At 43.4% G+C, this 26,305-nt stretch overlaps 1 protein-coding gene across 1 annotated transcript in view; it reads left to right on the top strand.

Annotated features, from left to right (window-relative positions):
- LOC111150849 (pappalysin 2) overlaps window positions 1-26,305 on the top strand; it is a 276,104-nt gene that overhangs the window by 121,466 nt on the left and 128,333 nt on the right. The window contains 6 exon segments of the mRNA XM_022508485.1: window positions 6,343-6,636; window positions 8,478-8,670; window positions 12,115-12,236; window positions 15,297-15,786; window positions 18,741-18,869; window positions 22,847-22,938. Of these exon segments, the coding sequence (XP_022364193.1) occupies window positions 6,343-6,636; window positions 8,478-8,670; window positions 12,115-12,236; window positions 15,297-15,786; window positions 18,741-18,869; window positions 22,847-22,938 (1,320 nt within the window).

Raw genomic sequence — 26,305 nt, 5'->3', positions numbered from 1 at the left:
TACTTTGTTCCAGAAAACAAGCTAAATGCTTATTTGTCTATATCACTATTTCAATCTCCCTAACAACCCTTTGAGGTAAGAACTCTCATATTATCACGAAACAGATCGGGAAATAGCTTTGAGAGCTTTTAAGGAATATTCCCAAAGATAAGGATCCATACATTTCCAGTGAGTGTCCATAGCCAAAGGAGGAGCCCAGGTCAGTACAAAGGCCTTGTGTGTGAGGCTTCTGTGAAGTGCTCTACGGACCCACCTGGAGCCACTCAGGGCCTGACTCATGCTGGTGATGGAGTTGGAGGAACGTGTGGGCATAGGTATCAGTGTCAGAAGATGTTGCTGCTTTTTAAAACCTTTACCATAGAATAGGAACGGGAAGTAACATTTTGTACTATCTTCTTCCTATTCCTGTCGAGTTGCTCCTGGAAAAGAATTGCACATTTCCCTCAGCAGGTGGGAATCCACAGCTCCTCAGACCCTCCTTGGTCAGACACATATAACAGAGATGGCAAGAGGGGGTTGTTAGTCTGGGGACTCCGTTTTTTACTCACTATCTCTCAGGTCTTGTTTCTTCTTAATGAAAAGAAGTTCTCACATTCTTCTTTTTAGATTTTTGGCAACAAGTCTTTACGCTTCACCCAGGCTTTGGTATGAATGCCCCTGTGTGTGTGTGTGTGTGTGTGTGTGTGTGTGTGTGTGTGTGTTGGGAGGGATTTTTATCAAAACGTGAAAGAACTTTTGTAAACTAAACCATGAAATAAATTAATGCTTCCCCTCTCCTACCCACATGAGTGTATGTGTGTGATTAAAACCCAATCCCTTACTAACTTCACAAGTTTATTTTAGTTGGAGTGAGGGTGATTAGAAGAGCCGTGTGGGGCCCCATGCACAAGGGAGACGAAGGGGAGGACATGAGGACCAGGAGGCAGTGAATTGGGTCACTTGAAAATCTAGCAGATCTGAGGGTAGAATGTCTGTGGCTGCTTACGCCAGTGTTTCCCTTCCCCTCAGGCTCCTGAGAGGTGGGAGTCTTGGAACACAATCTACAAGGTGGAGATCCATGATAATACAAGTTTTTCTTTACCTGGTATTCTGATTATCTCACATGGTCCTGGATGTGAGCTCTTAGCACCACAGGGTGAGACAAAGAGGGACTCTTAGTGACAAGCCTGGCTAATGTCCTCATTTTGCAGGTAACCTAGGGAAAGAGCAGAGCCAAGGTCATACAGCTAGTTAGTATATGGACCACGTTCCAGGTTCCTTAAGTTCCGGTCTAGTGCAATTTCGTAATTACTTGGGCTCTAGCGAGCAGAATTACTGTAAGAGGACCTTGGGCTTTTCCCTCGACATGTATTGGTGTACAGAGCACTTAATTCTAAATTAGAATATACAATATTCTATCTAATACACACATAGCAACTAAGCTTAGTATTCTGTGTTCCATACAGTGATTTGGGGGCAAAAGTCCCATCTTTCTGGAATTAAAAAATGTAACAGCAAGTGGGTTAAAAGGTTTATGTTTTTAATTAAAATTTAAATGTTGTGTGGCTAAATTTATATTCTCCTGTTTGGAGAATGTACATTACAAGTGCTATGGAGGAAAACCCTGGCCACCTGTCATTGGTGTGGAGGAGATATGCTGGGTGCGTTGAGGATTTGCATTTTTATGTTTCTTCCTTTCCTTATAAATAAGTTGGTTTATTGAAAGGAAAATATTCTAGACTTGTAAATATCTCTTTTGGGGTGGAGGCAAAAACTTCTGGAGATCGATGAGACACCCACTATTATAATGGCCACCCACATATCCTCCTCCAGTGTCCCCAAGACCCCACACTCCCAGTCATCCCTCTTTCCTATTTTTGCCATGCCTTCTTCTCGGAGTCTTATTTCTGTTCAGGTATAACCACTTTCTTCTTATTAATATTTTAGTTAAAATTTATTTATTTATTTATTTGAGAGAGAGAGCAAGAGAGAGCATACAAGCAGGGGGAGCAGCCGAAGGAGAAGGAGAAGCAGGCTCCTCACTGAGCAGGGAGCCCAACTGACTCAGGCCTTGATCCTAGGACCCTGAGATCATGACCCAGAGCCAAATGCAGATGCTTAACCAACTCAGCTACCCAGGTGCCCCTATAACCCCTTTCTCCTATCACTGGAGAAGATCCCAAGAGGACTTGGAGTGGACTGGCCGTACGTATGGGTAGAAAATAACTATTGATTGGGAGTTTTCTTTGTCTTTGGTAGTGTTCCATGAATTGTGCTCTATATGTCAAAAGGTATTCTACACCAAACAGATTCTGCTCAAATGAGTTTGGGAAGTAAAGGGTTATACAGAATTACTGCAGGGCTTCTCAGGGCCTTTAGCAGAACAATTCTCAGGCACCTGTAAATCTGCAGGAGGTGGATGTGCCATGCTGCTTTTTTCTCAAGCCTGCTTAACCATGGGATACCGCATGATTTAGGAAGAACTATCTACTCCATGTGGATCATTTATAGGTGAATTGTAGCCTTTCAAAGTCCTATTTATGTCTGATTTTTAAAAAAAATCTAAACCTTGCTTAGATCTGGGGAAGGGAAAGGAAGAGGGAAAGAGGTTAAGTGCATGTAGGGGGAAGGGGTCTGGTGGAGGAAGCTGTAAGGGAGTGAAGGTGCTTACACACAATACCATGCACTTAGAGTACCTTTGCTGATGTGAGTGAAGGAGAGCAGAGAGCATAATGGCGTATGAACTTTGATGATGAATAGTACTGCAGTTGATGTAAACATCAAGGGGTTGGCATCTTGAAATGTGGAAATGCTGTATCTTGGTGGCTTTATTCAGATATGGGGCATTCTGGTTGTTACTGAAATAGATCTGTTTTCAAATTACTTTAACATTATGCTGACATAATGATGCATAAATGAGAGAAATATACAGAAGATAATTTTATAAAAGGAAAAAGGGTTAATGTTGGAGAACAAGAACTTTTACTGGAAGTGATAGATACACAAGGGAGACAAGGTCTGGCTCTGTTTTACATGTGAGAGTAGACAGTGTTATTTCAGGATGGGTCTTGGCATGGCTTGGTTAATGTCAACTTGTCTGAGTAGAAGGGAAGAAGCTCAAACTTGAATTTCGAAACTGCCATTTTGCAGTGAGCTAGTAACTACATGGGCAGACTGAGTCACTTATTGCAAAAACCAGTGGGTGTGGCACCAGATACCCTGTGATTCTGCTCTACCCATAAAGCCATGTATGTAGTTGTCTGTAGGGCATCACATAGAATTCAGGAATGAGACACAATCCCTGGAATATGATCCTGAGAAAGAGAGGCAGGGCTGTTCTTTTGGGGGGCTGCTGTACTCACTAGGATATTGAGAGAGAAAGGGCTCAGGTAGGATGAATGAAGCAAGTCTTGGGAATTGGGATCAGATCTGGGATAGAGGGGCAGGTGCAGCCTAGAAATACAACCAGAGAGGGTTGCTCTAGAGCTCTTGACATGACCTGTTTCAGGTCTTCGAGATGAGAATGAGGCCTGATCCTGCCAATTTTTGGAGACAAAGAAAGAAGGTCAATTGGTTTCAAACATGGGGAGAGGAAGGAAGTGGGGATTGGAAAGTGGGGATTGGGAAGCTAGATACATAGAAATTGGGGCACTTAGAAGTCTTTAGCCTTTCCTTTTGTAAAGTTACAATGATACTACTGCTTTAATCCAAGCCCAGATTGGATCCAATGAACTTTTCTCTGAAACACCTCCCCTGGTGTTTGGGGAGATTTTGGGGAAGTGAGGATGGGTCATATTCCTGCAGTTCTGCAGTCCTGACATTCTGCAGTCCTGACATTCTGAATTGCATGATTGTTTGGTTGGACTTGTCTTTTGTCTCAATGGTTGTTGGCTTCTTGTGAGTAGGGATCATGAAATCACAAGCAGCACACATAACTGTCATTACTAAACTCCTATGGTGTGGCAAATGCTTTAGAAAACCCAAACCTACAAAAACCAAGAAGTAGGTGTCATCATCTTCACTTTACAGACAATAAAACTGAGGTTCTAGGAGGTCAAATAGGTGTTCAGAACTCGGATATGTGAAGAGTCAGGGTTCAGACCCAGACTTCCCTGGCTCTAAACCCTATATGCTTTCACTCAGACAATGGAACTCAACTGGAGAAGTTTAAAAAAATACTGAGGCAGGATGCCTGTGTGGCTCAGTTGGTTAAGTGTCTGCCTTTGGCTCAGGTCATGATCCCAGAGTTCTGGGATACAGCCCCACATCAGGCTCTCTGCTCAGTGGGAAGCCTGCTTCTCACTCTGTCTGCCAATCCCCCTGCTTGTGTCCCCTCTCTCTGTCAAATGAATGAATGAATGAATGAATGAATGAATGAATAAATAAAATCTTTTAAAAAGATACTGAGGTACGTATCCTCATCTTTGAATATTTGGATTCATTTCATCTGGGCTAGTGTTTGGACATCTGTGGGGTTTTGTTTGCTTGTTTTTGCTTCTACATATAAGTTTATTTTTTTAATGAATTAATTATAATTAAACATAGGTTGGGGAATATCCATTCTCTTTTCCATAATTTTACTAATTTACATTTCTATCAGTGTAGTGGATTTTTAATTTTTTCTTTTACTTTAATCCCAGTATAGTTAACATATAGTGTTACATTAGTGTCAGGTATACAGTACAGTGATTCAACAATTCCATACATCACCTAGTGTTCATCACAACAAGCATACTCTTTAATCGCCATCGCCTATTTTGGCCACTCTCCCACCCACCTCTCCTCTGGTAACCATCATTTTGTTTTCTGTAGTTAGGAGTCTGTTTCTTGGCTTATCTCTCTCTTTTTTGTCCTTTGCTCATTTGTTTTGTTTCTTAAGTTTCACATATGAGTGAAATCATATGGTATTTGCCTTTCTCTGACTGACATATTTCGCTTAGCGTGATATTCTCTAGCTCCATTCATGTTGTTGCAAATGGCAAGATTTCATTCTTTTTAATGGCTGAATAATGTTCCTGTGTGTGTGTATGTGTGTGTGTGTGCATGTGTATACACACACATACTCTTCCATTGTGTATATATATTCCATTGTGTATATGTGTATGAATGTGTGTGTATATGTCTGTATATATATACACACACACACACATATTCTTCCATTGTGTACATATATTCCATTGTGTATACATGTGTGTATGCATATGTGTGTGTGTATGTCTGTATATATATATACATGCACACATACTCTTCCATTGTGTATATATATTCCATTCTTCTTTATCCATTCATCTATCAATGGACACTTGGACTGCTTCCATAATTTGGCTATGGTAGATAATGCTGCTATAGACATCAGGGTGTATGTATCCCTTTGAATTAGTATTTTTGTAGGTTAGGGGTAAGTACCCAGTGGCGATTACTGGATAGTAGAATAGTTCTCTTTTTAAATTTTTGAGGAATCTCCGTAACCGTTCTCCAGAATGGCTGCACCGATTTACATTCCCACCAACAGTGCAAGAGGGTTCCCATTTCTCCACACCTTCCTCAATACTTGTTTCCTGTGTTTTAGATTGTAGCCATTCTGACAGGTATGAGACGATATCCCCTCCTAGTGTTCCCCTGATGATGAGTGGTGTTGAACATCTTTTCATGTGTCTATTGGTCATCTGGATGTCTTCTTTGACAAATGTCTGTTCATTTATTCTGCCTATTTTTTAAATAGGATTATTTATTTTGGGGGGTGTTGAGTTGTATGAGTTCTTCATATATTTTGGATATATTAGCCCTTTATCCGATGTGTCATTTGTAAGTATTTTCCTATTCAGTTGGTTGCCTTTTAGCTTTATTGATTGTTTCCTTCACTGCAGAAGCTTTTTATTTTGATACAGTCTCAATTGTTTATTTATGCTTTTCTTTCCCTCGCCACAGGAGACATATCTAGAAAATTGTTGCTACAGCCAATGTCAGAGATATTACTGTCTGTGCTCTCCTCTAGGATTTTTATAGTTTCAGGTCTTATGTTTAGGTCTTTAGGACATGTGTGTTTTTTAACTCCACTAGGTGATATTAATGTGTAGTCAGCCCTGAGAATCCTGGCCCTCTACCATGTCATGTCATCTTTAGTGTTAATCCTGCCTTCCAGTACAGCGCTCATCTATGCTAGGGGTTAAAGACATGTTTATTGATTAGCTCAGAGGGTGTTTGTGACCAAAGGGAAGAGCAGGGACTGAACACCATTAGAAGTTCTAAAGTGTTCCCTTAGAAGCTGAAATAGAACACGGTGTTTACCAGAAGCCATAATTAAGGATCAGGGGTTGCTATTCATTACATGCTTAGAGATGTTTTCCAAACCTTCCATTGCAGGTGGCGTTGTCCTCAACCCAGCCTATTATGGCATGCCTGGCCATACCAACATTATGATCCATGAAGTGGGGCATGTTCTGGGACTCTACCATGTCTTCAAAGGGGTCAGTGAGAGGGAATCCTGTGATGACCCCTGTAGGGAGACAGTGCCATCCATGGATACAGGAGACCTCTGTGCCGACACTGCCCCTACTCCCAAGAGTAAGCTGTGCCAGGACCCAGAGCCCGTCAATGACACCTGTGGCTTCACCCACTTCCCTGGGGCTCCATTCAGCAACTACATGAGCTATACAGGTACCACACCAGTCTTGATGGGAATATTTTCTATTATGATTACATGGGAGCCCTTTGTAGCTGGGGTGGGCTGTGGAGGTGTGGGAGGTGGCGAGGACTGTGAAGTGGTTGGTCATTTATGCCAGAGATACTTATCACAGCATATTCTTTTTTCTCATGACTTTGAAGAACTTAAAGAAATATAAAGATATTAAGAGGTCTTGTGGACTGGATTCTCCTCTGCGAAAGATGGAAAGAAGAATGCACTTTTATCTTGGACAGTTTAAAAAGGGGACAAAACCAAAAGCTCTCTTGAGATTCCTTTGTTCCTTAGAACTTGGTTATTTTTGTTCTTAGCCATGTTCTTAGGCATTCATTCCAAAGTAGACTCAAATAGTGATGGGGAAAGAAGTTCCTGGGTTAAGGTGGCTCTGTGCTAATTGTTTTTGCAGTTGGTGGTCAAGAAGATGGACGTGGTTAATTTTAAGCTCAAGATCAGGATCCCTCTTTATTTTGTTACTTTTATTTAAGGTATCAGATTTGCTTCCTTGAGCATTAGCCCCATGGGCTGATTCTCAGCTTATCTAAAAAAAAAAAAAAAAAAATATATATATATATATATATATATATATATATATATATGTATATATATATATAGTCTCATTTAAAAAATGGTTCTACTCTCCTGGCCCTGGAAACAACCCTATTATTTGGTCTTGTTATCCTGGATTATGTCTCTTCCCGTCCTCTTTCACCTTCCTCATTTCTGGCAAAAAGTAGTACTAATCATAGTCTCTTGATAATGGACTCAAATTTATCCCTACGAATAAGGACTGATTTGATTTGATGATTTATTCTAAGGAGAAGGAAGGAAATGATTTTTTCAGTAAGGCCCAGGGGCTTGTTTGGTGATAAATTCTAGGACTATCCAAAAAAAGAAAAAAAAAATAAGGATAAATTCCCAAGACCTTGGTCATGCCTTTGAAGGGAAGAAAAGAGTGGTGAGCTGGTCCTGCTCGTGACTTATCAATATATTTCCATCCATGTGTCATTTTGGTGTATAATTCAGGTGCATTGAATTCATGAGGGCCAGCATCCCTGCCTCCCCCAACTAGCACACAGTGGCCCTTGCCAGGGAGACCAGACAATGGGATGCAGAAGCCAGAGCTGTGAAAACATCTGAGAATCAGGGGGCAGTATCTGACTAGCGTGCTCTCATTTAAAAAGGCCCTAAAACTAAGATAAGTCCTTTCCCAGCCCTGTGACCCTAAAACTAAGATAACTCCTTTTCCATCCCTATGAAAATTATGTCTAATAGAGAGATGTTGCCGGCTCCAGAAATAAGCTTGAGACCTCCATTCCCATCCCTACTGCATCCTCGATGTTTTGGTTCCCTATTTCCTCCACCATCTCCACTGAATCCCCCTAACCTTGGTAGAGTCACAGTGCCTGCATGTGTCTGCAACTCCAGAAGCGGTCATGAATAAAAAGGCCATATGCTGAAACACTGCCATCTTGTGGTTTCCTGAATAAGTAACCTTCAGCTAGGAGCAATCTTCTGCCTCAGGGCATGAGTCTTACCTTGGCTCTGTCCAACAGCAGGGTAATGGTCCTGCTTTAGGGATAAGCAAGTGCTATTTTGTGCCTTCTCTTTCCCACTTGCAGCTTCGATACTCTCCGGAACAGAATACATTTAGTCATTTGGCAAGTCTTAATGGAACCCAGTGAGTGTGAGGCATTGTGTTGGGTGCTAGTGACTTAGGGCATAAGCCAGACAGACCTCCCCCTTGTCTTGGTGCTCTTTCCAAGTTAAGACCTTTATCTCTCTTGTTCCTTTTTTTTTTTTTTTTTTGTCTCCACAGATGACGACTGCACCGACAGCTTCACCCCGAACCAGGTGGCCCGGATGCACTGCTATTTGGATCTTGTGTATCAGCAGTGGAGTCAAAGTCGGAAGCCCACCCCCATTCCCATCCCACCCATGGTCATCGGGCAGACCCACACCTCCCTCACCATCCACTGGCTTCCTCCAATCAGTGGGGTTGTGTATGACAGGTGAGAGAGAGGCGCTTGCCCCAGGCCAGCCGCTCTGTGTTCTCTGTGGCATTTCCTGTGCACGAGGGGAAGAACGTGGAGTGGGGGGAGCCCCGGTGTGGCTTAATCAACACATGCACCCCTGCTCAGGGCTGCCCCTCCCGGCCCCATCCTGCTCTGTCCCCGTCTCCTTAGTGGAGCTCACGGGGCGCTCAGGTAAGCTAGAGGCTCATCTTGTGTACTCACTCCTTGGTGAGGGGCCGGGCACGTGTTTCCTCTGGAATGTCACAGCTGGCAGGCTTCCAGGAGCCATGAAGTGGTTGACGAATGTGATAAAGACGACCTGACAAAGCAGAGGTGGCCTTTGCTATCTGCCCAGGTCAGCCATTGTGGACAAGCAGGGGCCTGCTCCTTGCATGGTGGTGTTGGTGGAAAGGAGGTGAGGTACCTTCCTTCAGGCTGTTCTGGGGGTCGGGGGTCTGCTACACGTGTGCGTGGGGCCTTCACCGGCTTGCGTGGTGTTTCTGATGCCTTCTCCGCTTCCTGCCGTGCCTGGTGCCTGTCCCACTTGGGGCTGCTGCCTTGTGGAGTCATTATCCGGGTATTTCCCTGTTTGCCCCTCTCCACCACAACTCCTTAGGGAAGGACTGTCTTTTGCATCTCGGTCTCTGGGCCTGCCACCACAGACACCTGATACGTGTTTTTAAAAGAGAGTCATTATATCTAAAATTAACTTTTATTTATCCTTTGCGTATTGGTATGTGTGAATACCAGGGAAACTTTTGTAAAAAGGGAGAGAGGAAGGAAAAGCAGCACATTGGACCGTTGGTGGGAGGTTGGGGAATGTGGTTTCCCCGAGCAGGGCCAGAACTCCATCTTGGCGGCCTGTGCAGGCTCTCCACTCTCAAGACCGGCCCCTGTGTTTGCAATAATGACAGGGGCTCTCATCTCTGGTCCATCTTTGTGTGAAGCGTTGTGCGGTGTGTTTTACCAGCAGGTGTCTGATCTGGTCCTTGAGGTGAGCACAAACCATGTGAGTTAGGAAACCAAGGCACGGAGAAGCACTTGGCGGCTAGCCCAAGACCCCACAATTGAATAGAGGTGAATGTGGGGCATCCGCTGGGATTTCTGAAACAGGAAACCCATATAGATTGTTTCTCTGACCTTAAAGCTTCCCATGTAGCATGCAGATAGCCCCTCTTCTAGGTGTCACCCTTCCCCACTGGGTATCAGGCCCCGGCCACGGAGCCGGATGTCCCTGGAGCACATTTCCATGTTCTCCATCTTTCCTAGAAGCCTGGCAGAGAAGACAGGAAGAGACAGGGATGGGAGGAAGACAGCAAATCTTTTTTCAAAATGGTGTTCCCAGCCTTCTGGATCTTGGTACCTGTCCTAGATACCTCAATGTATGCTTAGTGCATGACATCACTTAGAACTTAAGGACCCTACAAAGCAGTTCTGATTGTCATCAGCACCCAAGCTCTCATGGGCTCCATCTGTGAGTCAACAAATAGAATGTGTCTAAGAATCCTCTTCCTGCAAGGGTGACCCTGTGCGGCTTTGGTCGGACTGGCTGAACAGTAGGTCCTCTGGGGGCATGCGCAGACTGGAGTTTTGTATCAGTTTATATAACACATGTAAACAATTTAATCTCTCAATTCTCCCTCTGGTACAAACGTTACGATAAAGCAGACATCAGTACTGGCATGCTTCGAGTCTGTTGGCAGAAAAGGTTGTAATTTGCTTCCTTCTCTCAGCGAGGTGGGCCACTGCGCGGAGGCCTCCCAACACGTGTGTCGGGGAGACTCACGTCACATACCCAGCGATTTGTGTCACACTTGGAGTTATGTTTACTCCTCCCCAGTAAGTATTTGGAATTCTTATGTCAGAGAGGAGCCCAACCACGCACTCAGCGGCAGCCGGGAGAGGCCAAGTACATCAAGGAAATGTGGTTTGGAGTTGTGTCCGCACCAGAAGTGGGTGCTGATTAGAGTCAGAGGTTGGATGTATCTGCACCTTTTCATTGCCAAAGTACTGGACACTTGAGGGTTTGGGGGAACTTGCTCAAAGGAACGAAGGAACTTTCTGTGACCTTAGGCAGTTGACTTAATCTCTCTGAGCCTGAGTGTCCTCATTTGTAAACATCGAGTTCTCGTAGGGATTAGAGATCATTTATGAAAAGCACCTAGTGGCACAACGCTAGGCAGATAAGGTGCTTAGAAATGAGAGCTGGGGAAAAAAAATGGAGCTGGTAACGTAATTATTACCTCTATTTGCCAATTATGTTATTTTTCTAGTATATTACAAGCTATTCAGTTTCTCTCTCTACCTATGAGGGAACTTGACTTGCTGTCTTCATTTTCAGATGCATCATTCACAGTTGGGCTCCTGAAAAGATTCTAAGTATCAGAGAGGAGCCTCGTCTCCCTTTGTTATTTAGTGGTTACAGGGCTCTTTGTAAACTGTACTAGTAGTCTCAGGGATGCCCATAAAACAAGCTCTCACAGAAGGACCGCTGGGGTCAGTCCCTGTGCTAACTGCTGGGGGCAGAAAGAACAGAGCTTGGTGTGGACCTGTTCACAGGCAAAGGAGAGAATGGGAGTGGGATTTTCAACACCACAGAGCAATGCCCCAAGACAGGAGCCAGAAGCTGTGGTGGGTATGTAGAGGAGAGTGTGCCCACCATGCTGAGGAGTAAAACTAAGTTCCACTGCCAAGGTTACATTTGAATGGGTTTTGAAGGATGAGGAGGAGTTTGCTAAGCAGAGAGCCTTGAAAAGTCTATTTTTCAGGAGAGAAAAGAGCATATTTCACATGAATGTTGTATTTGAGGAAAGGTGATTTGTTCATTGTGCTGGGAACATACGTTCATAGAAGAGCTCAAGTGAGTAAGGCTGGAGTTAGCTAGTGAAGAACTTTGGATCATGGTAAGAGATTTGGACGTGCTCCCCATAGGTGATGCATAGCCAAGGGGCATCACATTTCACATGACTTTTATTTTATGTATGTGATTTAAAGTAGGGAGTTTAAAACACAAGACCACATATAGCTAATAAGTTTACTCTGAAAATTGCTGTCTGTTTTAGTTGGGGGAACGTAAGGGGCCTTTGGATGACTTACAGAAAGTCAGCCTAGTAAGGATTTTTGTGTTGAAAGATTCAGATTATAATTATTTTGTGTTGAATGTTCCTAGGATGGAAGCTGACCACTTTCATCTCCACAGGCTTCCTTTATGACTTAGTTAAATTCTTCTGCTTCATAACCCTGAGATTTTCATGTCACTGTGAATTTTTAAAAGATGAGGTTCACATAAGAAGGAAATGAGCTGAGAAATCGTTGTGTTCCCAGGTACCCCCTAGGGCCTCAATGCCCATCACCACTCCCCACCCCAGAGGCCTTCTGAATTTTGTGATCCCAGTTCATCCTACCACTTCCCCTCACCTCCCTTCCCTCTTTTCTTTGCAGGGTCCCAGGCAGTGTGTGTGGTGCCTGCACTGAAGATGGGACGTTCCATCAGTACGTGCACACAGCTTCTTCCCGGCGTGTGTGTGACTCCTCAGGGTACTGGACTCCAGAGGAGGCTGTGGGTAAAGGACCATAGCTTTTTTGTTTATACTTGGTAGCTGCCAAGAATGGGGGTAAGCGTAAAGGGTGGAATGGTGGCATGGCGAGAAAAAGGTTGTGTGTGTGTACACGCACGTGTGTCTATGTGTGTGACTTGCTGGATATCTCCAGGGGCCTGGGAAAGACTGCCTGGTACCTTTGTGTGTCCCCCATGTGCTTAGCATGGAGGTGCAATGGCTGTGGTGAAGCAGAGGTCGGTGTAGAGGATAGAGGGATGGAGAAGACAGCTGAGTTCAGGGGCTGACTTCAGGGGGAGAGCTCAGGCGTTCCATGTTACGTACACCTACCGGCCATGAAGCAGCCTTGCCACATAACAGTGTAAGCTGATCTCTCTCAGGAGAGTAATAGAGAACACATTGCAAAGAACATTGATGTACAGCCCAAGCTGGTCTGGGTGGGGGTGGGGTGGACTAGGTGTTCCAAACTGATCGTTCTCATCTATGTTATTTTATGAGTCTATTAATCCCTGGTACTGGTTGTGCTTTGGATGTGATCTTAGTTAGGCCCTAGGAGGGGCAAATGTTTTTAGCTGTCCCTTTTCCTGGTCCTCACCCTACTTCTCAGTTAATACTCACTCACATATTATATCAAGGCCTCTAGGACAAATTAAAGCATGAATGTTATCACAGTTCAATCCGAAAAATGTTGTTGATGAGTTTTAACAACTTCTGTTGAATGGCTTAGTGTCTTCTATGACCGCCATCTTCATTGTTTACCTAGTTATCATCTTTTTCCTTCTCTTGTATTCCTTAAGATCCTAAAAACTACTTAGTAAGATGAGTTGGACACAGTCCTACTTGAGCTGGTTTGCTGTCTTGACTCTGACCAAAAAAAAAAAAAAAAAAAAAAAAGGAGGACATTGGTTTTAGAGTCAACAGCATCTGTGAAATGTCTCCTTGAGCTCCTAGTTACTCAAATGGCAGGAGCCTCCAGGAGAAATTGGGAGGGAGACAATGTACTTGATTTTGATTAACCTTATGGAACTTTTTTCAAATGAGAGTTTTCAAGGAAGAATGGAAAGTGACTATAAAACTCACATTGGTATTGTGCTGGACTCATGTAGAGATTGGCTTTTCATAAAAGGCCATCTCTGTGGCAAACAAATTGTCCTGTGCCAGTGGTCTAATGCCCATTCAACTCCCTGGCCCTGCACTTCTCTCTTTTTAACTCTTGGCAAAATTTAAAGTATGTTGTGGAGGTGAAAGGAATAAGTTCTGGGTTCTAAACGTGTCTTGAGGCAAACCAGGTCAACTTTGAAGGCCTCCCGTTCATGTCTTAACGTGAGATCATAATAAAAACTTTCTGAGACAACACTGGTGTTGGGGTGGCTTCCAAGGGCTTTTACTCTGCTGGTTTTTGGGGGATGGCTATTGGAAAATACTGCTAAGAAATACTGGCCTTCCTTTGCTTTGAAAAGATGGAGACCCAAGTCATATTTAAAATATACACAACGAAAGTGATTGAATCCCCAGCAGAGTGCACAAACACATGTATCTGCAGATATGATCTAAATATATTTAATGACACTTCATGAATACCAACCACTTTCTAAAATGCTATGCGGAATAGGAAATTGAACCAGACACATTTCCTACTTAAATGTCATCTTTCTGGAGAGAATCTCCTTGGCTCCGTAATCTAAAAGAGACCCTGGTCCTACCCTTTTATTCTCTAGTCTTTTATCCTTCTTTGTTTTTCTTCAAAGATACCATTACCACTTTATCAATTTAGTTTTGTATTTATCAACCTACCATAAGGATTAGGAGGGCTTTTATCTTTTATCTTTTATCTTTCTTGTTTGCCACTCTATATCCAATACCCACATCAGTGCTAGGTGTGAAAGAGGTACACAGTCAATTTTTGTTGAATAGATGAATAAATGAATGAATGGATTCACAATAGAGGCAAAGATGGTAAAGTCTGTGAGATGTAACACATACACACACATACATATATACACACATACATTTGAACTTGTTTCCTCTGGGCTTTGAAATATTCTTTATTTTCCAAATTCTGAAGACTAAATAATTCTATTTGTGTTTCTAGGGAACACCGTATGGCTCTTCTACACTATCCTAGTAGGCCAGGGGCTAAATAGTGCTTATTTCATAAATTAGGAAATCGAGCCTTCATAAAGACTTGCCACGGTCACACAGCTAAGGGCACAGCACCGATTAGAGTATCACTCTGCTGATTCCTAACTTAGCACTTTTCTTCTTAATTTCCCCTTATGTGATATGGAAGAAAAACAACCTGGTAGATGATTTTTTCATAGAACTGACCTTAGTACAGTTCCAATATTTGACTTTCTACCATCTCATTTTTACTTAGCTACCACATCGCCATTTTCCCCATTCAAGAATACATACTTCTATTTCCTGCCTGCAATTTCTTCCATGTGTGACCAAATACTTCCAAATACTTCCATGAGTGACCTAACTGCTCACACATACCTGAACTAAAAGGGAAAATTCAACATGTGGTTTTAAAATTTGGATAGCAATCAGTTGGAAGGGCTGCTAAGGTGTGATCTTAGGGAATGAAAAAGTTTTCTGAGGAGCCTAGTTAAATAGAATATAATGCCACACCAAAACAAACATTGGCCTTATTCATAAGTAAAACAGGCTTTCAGAAGTAGTGTTTTGTCCTAAATTATGAATAAACTAAGTACAAATAATTCTCCTCTGCTCAAGGACTCTTGAAGGACATGACTTGCCTTTTCCGCATCAGCCTCATGTTTCCACCAGGGGTCTGGGCCGCTCTATTCCTGATGCCTTGCTAGACTCCTCTTATGAAAGGCATCATGTGGAGGGGCTATGGAGCAAGACAGAATGTTTTTACATCGTTACACCTTTGTCCTCTCTAGTACTTAAGAGCTAACCCATTCAGTTGACCAGCTTCTGTAGGCATTAGCTCAAAGCTCCTTCCTCGTTCTTCTTTCTGCTTGCTCATAAGAGCTACTCCTTTTCAGGCCTCAGGGCAGTTCCTAACACGTCTGTCTTTCTGTTCATCTCCCTCAGGGCCTCCAGACGTGGACCAGCCCTGTGAGCCGAGCTTGCAGGCCTGGAGTCCTGAGCTCCATCTGTACCATATGAACATGACGGTCCCCTGCCCTGCGGAAGGCTGTAGCCTGGAGCTGCTCTTCCAGCATCCGGTCCAAGCTGATACCCTTACCCTTTGGGTCACCTACCTCTCCATGGACTCCTCGCAGGCACTCTTTGATACAGAGATCTTGCTGGAACACCAGGATTCTGTGCATCTGGGCCCCTTAGACACTTTCTGTGACACCCCACTCACCATCAAACTGCATGTTGATGGGAAGGTCTCGGGGTTGAAAGTCTACACCTTTGATGAGCGGATGGAAATCGATGCAGCTCTGCTGACTTCCCAGCCCCACAGTCCTTTGTGCTCTGGCTGCAAGCCTGTGAAGTACCAGGTTCTCCGTGAGCCCCCATTTGCCAGTGGCTTGCCCATGGTGGTGACAGATCCTCACAGGAAGTTCACAGATGTGTGAGTTGGGCAGAAGGGCTTTTTAAGCCCTGGGGCTTCTTGGGGCTTTGGGAATGGGTTTTGCTTCCCTTTTCTCCCACTTTTTTCCATTCTGACCTGCCTTTAGTTGGAAAAATATTCAGAATCTCAGAGAAGATTTTATTCTAAAGTGGCATATCTGAGATGAAGAAAAATATTTCCCAGAAAGGGGCAAGTAGGTGGTCTGATTAATATTGCCATCATTAGGATTATGGAAAAAGGAGGTTCTTATACTAGGAGCTTCTGCTGTGCTGAGAGTATTTGCCACAAATAAGTTGATCAGAGTCAACTTCTATCTGGTGACACAGTTGAATTTCTGCTTCCTTGTTGTAACTTTTGGATAATGTGCCACTGCTCCACTAACATTTGAGGACTGTAGTCAACTCTTCCATAGCTAAGCAAGGAAGCCAAGGGTCCTCCAGATCCTGCTTCATTTCAAGACTCATTTCTGATTTGTGTTTCATGTATCCCTCTCTTCCTCCTCCCTCTTTCTCTCTCTCTCTTTCTTCCAAATCCCCTCTTCCTCTTTCTTCTATTCCTTCTATGCTTAGTGAGTTCTGCCATGTTCCTGGTACTGTGTGCTCAGTGGTGGGGACACAGACTAAGGTAGGGTCATTGGCTCAGAAGAGTTCAAGGTCTAAAGTGGGAGGTTAATATCTCCAAAGGCAAATTACCCCTGCCTTGTCATTTTCCTCAGAGACTCGGGGGTAAAATGAAAGTTGTATTGGAAGTGTTATATTAGTTTTTGCTGCATTGGAAATAATCACAGAACAAAGTGGGTTAAACCAACAAACACTGTTTTTCATGATTCTATGGGTTGGCTCTCATCAGGACTGGCATGGTGGATGGTCTGAGACAAGCTCGTATGCATACTGGGGGCTAGAGTGCCCAGGTAGATGAAGGCCTCTTTCCCTATGACCTCTCATTCCCTGGTAGGCTTTGTGTGGGCTTGTTCTTGTGGTGGTGGGAGGGCTCTAGCAGCAGAGAGGGCAAGCCCCCCACACGCTCAGACATTACTCACGATAATGTCCCTCTGGCCAAAGCAACTCACACAGCTAATTCCAGATTCAAGAGCTGGCAAAATGGGCTCTATCTCTTGATGGGAGGAACAGAAAAGTCACAGTGCAGAGGGGCGTGAACCTGGGAAGAAGGAACTGTGGCCATTTTGCAGTCTACCACAGCTACGCCAAAGTAGAGGGCATTGTTCACTTTGAGCTTTTACTACATTTTTCTTTTCCTATTTGCTCTTTCACCCAGACCTAGAAGACATTGAATGGACACAAACTAATGCAAATGAAAAGCGAGATCATGGGACAGATTTTTAAAGCAAAAATGGGGTTTTGAGCTCCTCTAAGAAAGCTGTTATAAAATGACATTTGGCATCTAACCTGATATCCACACACACACTCATACACAGATACACACGTGTACACACACCCACACACAACCTTTAAAGTCAATAATATCCCATTTTATGGATGAGAAAACTAAGAATTAACCTTAATTTGACTGAACAGAGCTAGTCATGGCAGACTCAAGATTAAAATCCAATTTTACGAGTCTTATTTTGGTTCCCTTTCCTTAGGGACAAACTGCCTCTTATAAATTCAGATCATTGAAGGTTGGGCTACCTGCTGCTGAGTTTTCTCCACAGAAGGGGTAAACACATGTTGACACTACCAGCCAGTCCTTTTCCAGCTGCAAGGTTAGACTTTCACGTGTGACTGCGTGAGAAACCACCCTAAAAAGGGAAGCTGTTGAAATGGATGAGGAAATGAAATTGGTTTTGCTTTTGAAATATCTGGCACTCCCAGCTAAAGAAAGCTGATGTGGAAATGTAGAAGTCTTTAATATTTAGGTGTCTTTCCTATTAAAGTAACTAAAAGCCAATACGGAGGTTTTTAAAGATGTTTTTGAAACCCCGTGATATTTCCCGTTTGCTGTTCGCACCATTAAGAGTGAGAGTGTAGGCTTTGTGGCTGAGTTGAAGCATCTGTTGAAGAAGAAAGAGTCTTGGCAGGAGAATGACAGCGACCTTTGGGGCAGTCCCAACAACCTTTTGAGATCTTGTCCCCTAAGTCACGCCCATTCTCGCGTGACTTTGGCAGTTGTTTTCCAATTAGGGCAGGCACTAGACAAGAGGAAAAGGGGAGAATTTGCTTCTGGAAATTCTTGAGCTCTCTTGAGCCCCTGACCTCACTTAAATGTTCACTCTCTCATGCACTCCACCTGATCAGTGTACTTGGGTTCTAGAGAGAGTTTGATAAACTCCTTCCATCTCTGATGTCAACCAGTAAAACTCCATTCCTGGCATCTATGCATTTTGGCAGGTTTAGAGGTGGGGAGTAATTTAACATATTTCTAGCTGTAGGATTTCTGGCATCCTCGAAATGATGGTGGAAGGTGTTCTCACCTCCTTCTGGGAGAGGTCTTCTTTACCTCTAAGGACTCTGTCTCTTTAAGATAAGAATTCTCTTAAGAGATGAGAAAACTGTGATCCACAGACCCGGGAAGGGCCTTGTTGAGTCCAAAAAGTGGAAAGAGCTTTCCACTTCAGTTTCTTTGATGACTTCAAGTGTACAGAAGACTAGTTTCCCAATAGTTACTTGTTGATTTTTTTTAACCCAATCAAGGTATACTTGAAATGTCATCCTCCTAGACTCGGCAGGACCATTATTTAATTCGGTGGTAGCTCAGCCGGTATTTGTTGGGCAATCACTAGACCGTACTGGGAACACAGAAGCCAATATGCTTCCAAACATTCTGCTGCTGGGTAGGACTCTGTGCCCTGATCTCTGTTTCACATAATGTGACATTTGTTTAACCTTGATGTTCCCCATAAAATATCTCCTAAATCCCCGTAAACCACCTGCGAAGGACCCAGGGCAACATCGCACTTTCTGGATGTAGTGGTCACGGCTCATTGGTTTCCACAGGGAGGTCACACCAGGGCAGAAGTATCAATACCAAGTTCAAGCTGAAGCTGGGACAGAACTGGGAGAAGCTTCGCCTTTGCTGAGCCATATCCATGGAGCGCCTTACTGCGGAGATGGGAAGGTGGCGGGGTGAGTATCGGGTGCCTGAGAATGTGTGAGCAAGAATGCCTTGCCCGGCTCGGACCGGGAGGGTTCCTCTTGAGTTTTAGTTTGACTTGTTCTGGAAATTGGGGGCACTGTGTGATTCTAGCATTAAACAAGATCTAGGACCTGGTGGTGATCTTGAGAGGTCACCCACGTCTTAGTTAAGGAGAAGCTCACTTTTACTTAGAACTCACCCACAGAGGACTGAGATATCGGGGCTGATTCAGGGGAGCGGACAGCACTTAAGGTTTCAGAGGACAGCTGCTGGGCAGTGATTGAGAAAAGGAGTTTATAGGGGAGAAGGTGACTTGTCAGATGATGCTAACAGACAATGTGAGGGGACCCTCTGGATCAGTGGCCCATCTTACGCTAAGGAGCTGTGTGACCTGAGGAAAGTTTGGAATAGCCTTTTGAGCTTCACTGACTCATTTGGCCCCTGGAAGACTTGACTATAATGTAATTTACATCCATTCTGTAAAACCACCAAGGTAAAGATGAAATCACTAGTTTGGCTTCTTGAACATACCATGTTCCTCTTTCTGTTTCCCATTTGTGATATCAGCCTAGGTGTCTAATTCACTCTGGTGTATCTAGGACTTTCCCAAATCTAGCACTGAAGATTCCCATGTCCCGCCAGTTGCCCTATAGACACCTGTACTGAATGCTCATCAATCCTAATATGTTAGTTATATAGAGCTGGGGGTGTAGGAGGCTGGGTGACCAGGCACTGTGATTTGTCTTTAATTCTGCATCTTAATAAGATGGCCTATTTTTAATTTCCCAGACTAGGTGAAAAGACATGGTATCCTGAGGCCCTCATAGGAAAACTTCTGTAGCCTTTCTGGGGATCCCCTCCCATCATTTAGCAATCAATAAACACTGCTTCTTATTTTGATCTTTAAGATCTTTAACATTTGGTATAAGCCAAACCTTGCTAGCTGGCTGCCACCTTCTGCGTCACTGAGTCTCAGCTTTCCATCTCCCTTCCTCCGTCTCAGTGGGGGATGCCTCACATAGGCACAGAATGCTGTCCTGCTCCGACTGCCTCCAAGCCTGCCACCTGCCCCCTAAGCTGTTTGAGGAGCTTGGTTACCACTACTCCGCAACCAGAGCCCTCCTCAAGCAAAACACTCTGTCCTACGTTGTAGCCTCTCATCCAGCAGTTCTCTGATGGAGGCCACCTTGAGGCCCCTGGACACCACATCTGCCTGGGGGTCTGGGGCACACAGGGCGAAGAGCCATCTTCCCAACTTGCTCTTATACATTCTTTCCTGTGCCTCCAAACAGCTTCACCTGAAGCAGCAGCTACTTTGCTCCTGGGCCTCACAAGATCCCTCATCCAAACGCTCCTTTACACTTCTGTCTGTCCTCCCTCTCTGTAAAGAGTCACGCTTTGTTCTGCCTTCCAGTGAGAAGGTGTCTCTGAATTGTAGCTTTGTCGCCGCTGGAGGCCCTCCACTATACACACAACAAGGAGAGACACAAGTTGTTTAACCCACTGCTTTAAATCTGAGAAGTGTATAGATTCAATCTAAGGGAATCACAGCTCCCCCAGAAGTCATCTTGAGACTCTAATGTTAATAGATGTTTTTGTCACGTTGGAGAACCCCGCAGTCAGCCTGCCAAAACAAGGAGAGGGCAGGCCCTGAGCTTATGAGCCGCATTCGTTTGGAAGTGAACATCTCAGTCTGTCCGAGGAGGGACACCTCAGCCACGTGTGCTGCTGAGCCTCTGCCATGTGGGAAATGCAGCTAAGAAATGGAATTTTATTTCATTTTAAGTAATTTAAAAAATTCATTCAGTTATCAGAAAACTTTTAAGTACACTTGGAACAACTTGGGTAGGTGAATCCAAATGCAGGTCATGTGTTTGAACTCAGATATGAAAAATACGCAGCAGACTTTGAAGACATAGGATGCGTAAGAAAGAATGCAATATGCTTCATTAAGAGTTTTTATACTGATTACAGGGACGCCTGGGCGGCTCAGTTGGTTAAGCGGCTGCCTTCGGCTCAGGTCATGATCCCAGCATCCTGGGATCGAGTCCCACATCAGGCTCCTTGCTCGGCAGGGAGCTTGCTTCTCCCTCTGCCTCTAGCCTGCCACTCTGCCTGTGCTCGCGCTCTGTCTCTCTCTCTCTAACAAATAAATAAAAAAATTAAAAAAAAAATTTTAAGAATTTTTATACTGATTACATACTGAAATGGCAGTATTTTGGATATATTGGGTTAGATGAAATGTGGTATCAAAACTAATTCTACTTTTTGTTTTTTCTAATGTGACTACTAGAAAATCAAAGGTGTTATGTATGGCTCTCCTGTTTCTGCTGGACAGCAGAGCGTGAGAGGATATACAACATGCTTGTATTAACTGTCGAGATTGTCTTCAAAATAAAAAGGAATTTGAAGTTTCCTTAATTTCTTCAATCATGTTTTTCATAGCTCTGTTATCTTTTCTCCATTTACGTCCTACCATTTAAAATATCATTATATAATTGCATTTATAGCATGCTTTTAGTTCCGTTTAAAGCATCCTCATATCTAATTACTTAGTCTTTACTCTGTCCTCGTGAGGAGGTGTCCTTTAAACAACAGTTAGTCATGTCCTGGGTCTGAAAACACATTAGCATACCAGCACCGTTTATCTACTTGAGTTAAAATATGTGTCTGTTGTGGACATGGTGCAAAGTCAAAAAGAAAAAAATGGTACCCCCTCAATCCTTTTTTTTAAAAGATTTATTTATTTGAGAGAGTGGGTGAGTAAGAGAGAGAGAGAGAGAGTGGAGGGGAGAGTCAGAGGGAGAGTGGAGGGGAGAGTCAGAGGGAAAGGAAGAGGGAGAGAATCTCCAGCAGACTCCCCGCTGAGCACAAAGCCCAATCCAGGACCCAGGGCTAGACTCCAGGACCCAGAGAACAGGCCCTGAGCCAAAAATCAAGAAGCAGATGCACAAGCAACTGAGCCACCCAGGCACTCCAACCCTCAATCCATTTTACAATGGCCACATTTGTGTTATCCTTTTTGTTCTCATGGTATGATTCTTGCAGCCCTCAGTCTAAACTAACTCTCCCACCCCAATCCAAATTAGTCATCAGCTGTGTCAGTGTTCCAGGTTCAAAACAAAACAATGACATTTTTCTTCTCCCAGTATTCATGTCTCCCCTGCAATACATGATAGCTGCCACCAGGTGGTAGTAGGGAATGAGGACCAAGACGGAGCCTCAGCTTTGCCCTGGCTGACCTGGCAGCACTCAGAGTGCTGAGTCTCTTGGTATACAGAACAGGAGCTTTCAGTTCTACAAAATCCTAAGTTTAACAACAAAGATATAAGATAGATATAAGAAAATATAGATATAGATAGACAGATAGATAGATAGATAGATAGAAGAAAACAATGAAAACATAAAGAAATATCAGGTAAAGCGGCGCCTGGGTGCCTCAGTTGGTTAAGTGTTTGCCTTCGGCTCAGGCCATGATCCCAGCGTCCAGGGATCGAGCCCGGAATCAGGCTCCCTCCTCGGTAGGAAACCTGCTTCTTCTCCCTCTCTCACTTCCCCTCCTTGTGTTCCCTCTCTTGCTGTGTTTCTCTCTGTCAAATAAATAAATAAAATCTTTAAAAAAATTATCAGGTAAAAATGAATAGAAAACAGAACCATATATAGACCAGCAGGTTTCCTCCTCACCAAACCAACCGCTTCTAAGACTTCACTCATCATAGGGCTGGTAGGCGTTTTCTATCTTAATGCCGTCCACCTGAAACACTGGCAGGACCTTCGTGGATCTCCTAGAGGTTTCTGAGCCACGAGCTACTTTTTCCATAAAAACATTTTTAACTCCTGCTTTTCTCCAACTTGTACTCCTTAATAAATAATTGGGAATTTTAAGAACTTAAAATAAGGGTAACTGAACAAGAAAAAATTATTTTATACATGTATGTGTATGAGAATGTATATTTTTACCTTCTAGGAGCCTGGGAGAAGAGTGTGATGATGGGGACCTTCTGAGCGGAGACGGCTGCTCAAGGACCTGCCAGCTGGAGGAAGGCTTCCACTGTGCAGGTGGGCTGAGGAGCGCCCCCTAGGCTTATGCCCTATTTCTGCGGGCGTCTCTGTGTCTTACTTCCCTGAGCTTTTGATATCCTGTAACATACAGCAGGATGCTAATAACGGTGACGTTTGATGTTTCTGTTGTGTGCTATGCATTAGCTGTTTCACATATAGAATTTCATTTAGTCCCTACATTAAGTATGAAGAGGCTAAACTGAAGCACAGAGAGTTCCAATAACTTGCTTTCTCTTATATGGGATTTGAACAAAGGAAGTAAGGCTCTAGAATCTACATGTGTAACCACTGGGTTACACAACCTCCTTGATTAATGTTACCAATTGCTCTTGGGTCCTCATGTCTAACATCAAAGCATCAGCCAAGCAGTACAATCATAGAGGCTCTGCATCAGCGTAGGAGACATTCTAAGCCAAAGGGAGTGCAAAGTATCTCTTGGTGGCTGTGTCCAATAGATAAGATTATGACAGATGACAGAGGGTCCTAACACTGCTTAATCCTAGAAAATCACTAGTAATAAATTATCACTAGGTGGCTTTGACTCTAGGTTCTGGCCACACAGGAAGGCTGTCCAGAATGCTTCTCCCAATTCTGGTTAAAGACATTATCAGTGGGCTTCTAACATGTAGGTTATTTTTTTAAATTCCCATCCCAATGTATGCAGTGTTTTTGTGGAACATAACCATTCACCAAAGTTATTTTAAAGAGCACTGCATTGAAAAATATTTTCATGCCTCTAAATCTCAAGGTAAAGAAGGATATGATTATAATTATGTATAATTTATTAAGGTGTTATATACTGTATAGAACACTCAAATGTCCCTGCCATCTAGAGAAGAATCGTAAAATTATAGAATCTTAGTAGTCTTCCTTCTATCCATCTAATAAAACATATTCAGCTACCTGCTGTGCACCATGAGTCTGTAGATAACCTGATCCCTTCGCATGTACAGTCTGAAGTGATAGGGAATCCAGCTTCCTTCCATATGGAAATCCTTCCTGCCAATCCTTGAGAGAGAGAGGCCTCTCACTTCTGCTTACCTACTTCAGCAGCAAAGGACACACCTTGGCAGGCACCATTCTGTTTAAGAATGGCTTTATCTGTTAGAAGATTCTTCTCCCCTTTTCTGGTTTGGAAACTGAGGCTCAGAGCACCATGTGACTATCCACAGGCACACAGCAAGGGTCTGCAAGGCCAACACTGGACCTCAGGTTCCCAACGCTTCCTCAAGTGCTTTTTCCTTGCTATGGAACTGCAGAGGATAATTTTTTCCCTGTTTTATTTGACTACTATTCAGATATTTGAAATGCCTCCCTGTTATTCTCCTTTCCAATCCAAACATCACCTCATGTGATTAGGTTTCCAGACCCTTTTCCTATTTACCCTGACTTGGCATGTTTCATGTGGTCAATACCCAGAAAGGAATTCAATACTCCAGATGTGGTCTGGCTATGCAGAATACAATGAACCGATTACCTCCCCTCTTCTGTACACAAGTATTTGTTAATACCATGTATGTTTGCATGGTGTTTTTTTTTGTTTGTTTTGTTTTGTTTTTTGCAACATAATAGGCTCATGTTGAATACACACACACACACACACACACACACACACACGCACACAGTATATCTCCAAATGCTGTGTCTTCTCCAGTACAGCTCAAGCCTCATTTAACTTAAGAGCCCACCTTGCTTTGTTTCTAACACATTTGATTTCATTAAATTTGGATCAGAAATATCATATTAAATTTCTCAGCCTCCAAATCCAGTAAAACTATGACTAAATTATCTTAATTTTACAGGGCAAGGCTAAAATGATCTAGTCCACAGTTAGACTTCTGTTTCCTTGTATAATAAGCTTGCAGTATGCTAAGCATATATTCCATTATTTCTCAAAAGATTAGGTTACAGGGGCACCTGGGTGGCTCAGTTGGTTCAGCGTCCAACTCTTGATTTTGGCTCAGGTCATGATCTTAGGGCTGTGAGATCAAGCCCCATGTCAGGCTCTGTGCTCAACGGGGAGTCTGCTTCTCTCTCTCTCTCTCTCTCTCTCTCTGCCTGTCCCCTTACCCCTCCTCTGACTCATGCATGCGCTCTCTCTCTAAAATAAATAAATAAATGTTTTTTAAAAATTAGGTCTGGGGCACCTGGGTGGCTCAGAACGTTAGGCCTCTGCCTTCAGCTCAGGTCATGGTCCCAGGGTCCTGGGATCGAGCCCCGCATCAGGCTCTCTGCTCAGCAGGGAGCCTGCTTTCCCCTCTCTCTCTGCCTGCCTCTCTGCCTACTTGTGATCTCTCTCTCTCTCCATCAAATAAATAAATAAAATCTTAAAAAAATATATTAGATCTGAAGGAACGATTGTGAAATGTTTTAAAAGTGCTCTGTTATTTTTATTTATTTTTTTTAAAGATTTTATTTATTTGAATCTCCCTGATGGCTAGTAATGATGAACATTTTTTCATGTGTCTGATAGCCATTTGTATGTCTTCATTGGAGAAGTGTCTGTTCATATTTTCTGCCCATTTTTTAATATGATTGTCTGTTTTGTGTGTGTTGAGTTTGAGGAGTTCTTTATAGATCCTGGATATCAACCTTTTGTCTGTACTGTCATTTGCAAATATCTTCCCCCATTCTGTGGGTTGCCTCTTTGTTTTGTTGACTGATTCCTTTGCTGTGAAGAAGCTTTTGATCTTGATGAAGTCCCAAAAGTTCATCTTTGCTTTTGTTTCCTTTGCCTTTGGAGACACATCTTGAAAGAAGTTGCTGTGGCTGATATTGAAGAGGTTACTGCCTATGTTCTCCTCCAGGATTCTGATGGATTCCTGTCTCATGTTGAGGTCTTTTATCCATTTTGAGTTTATCTTTGTGTACGGTGTAAGAGAATGGTCGAGTTTCATTCTTCTACATATAGCTGTCCAGTTTTTCCAGCACCATTTATTGAAGAGACTGTCTTTTTTCCACTGTATATTTTTTCCTGCTTTGTCGAAGATTGTTTGACCATAGAGTTGAGGGTCCATATCTGGGCTCTCTACTCTGTTCCACTGGTCTATGTGTCTGTTTTTATGCCAGTACCATGCTGTCTTGGTGATCACAGCTTTGTAGTAAAGCTTGAAATCATCATCACTAGCCATCAGGGAGATTCAAATTAAAACCACATTGAGATACCACCTTACACCAGTTAGAATGGCGAAAATTAGCAAGACAGGAAACAACATGTGTTGGAGAGGATGTGGAGAAAGGGGAACCCTCTTACACTGTTAGTGGGAATGCAAGTTGGTGCAGCCACTTTGGAAAACAGTGTGGAGATTCCTCAAGAAATTAAAAATAGAGCTTCCCTATGACCGTGCCATTGCACTACTGGGTA

Source organism: Enhydra lutris, unplaced genomic scaffold, assembly GCF_002288905.1.
Source record: "Enhydra lutris kenyoni isolate GAN:26980312 unplaced genomic scaffold, ASM228890v2 scaffoldscaffold24, whole genome shotgun sequence".
In the NCBI taxonomy this organism is placed as follows: Eukaryota; Metazoa; Chordata; class Mammalia; order Carnivora; family Mustelidae; genus Enhydra; species Enhydra lutris.
Note: the sequence above shows the minus strand (reverse complement) of the source record. Positions and strands in the feature narration are given on the sequence as shown.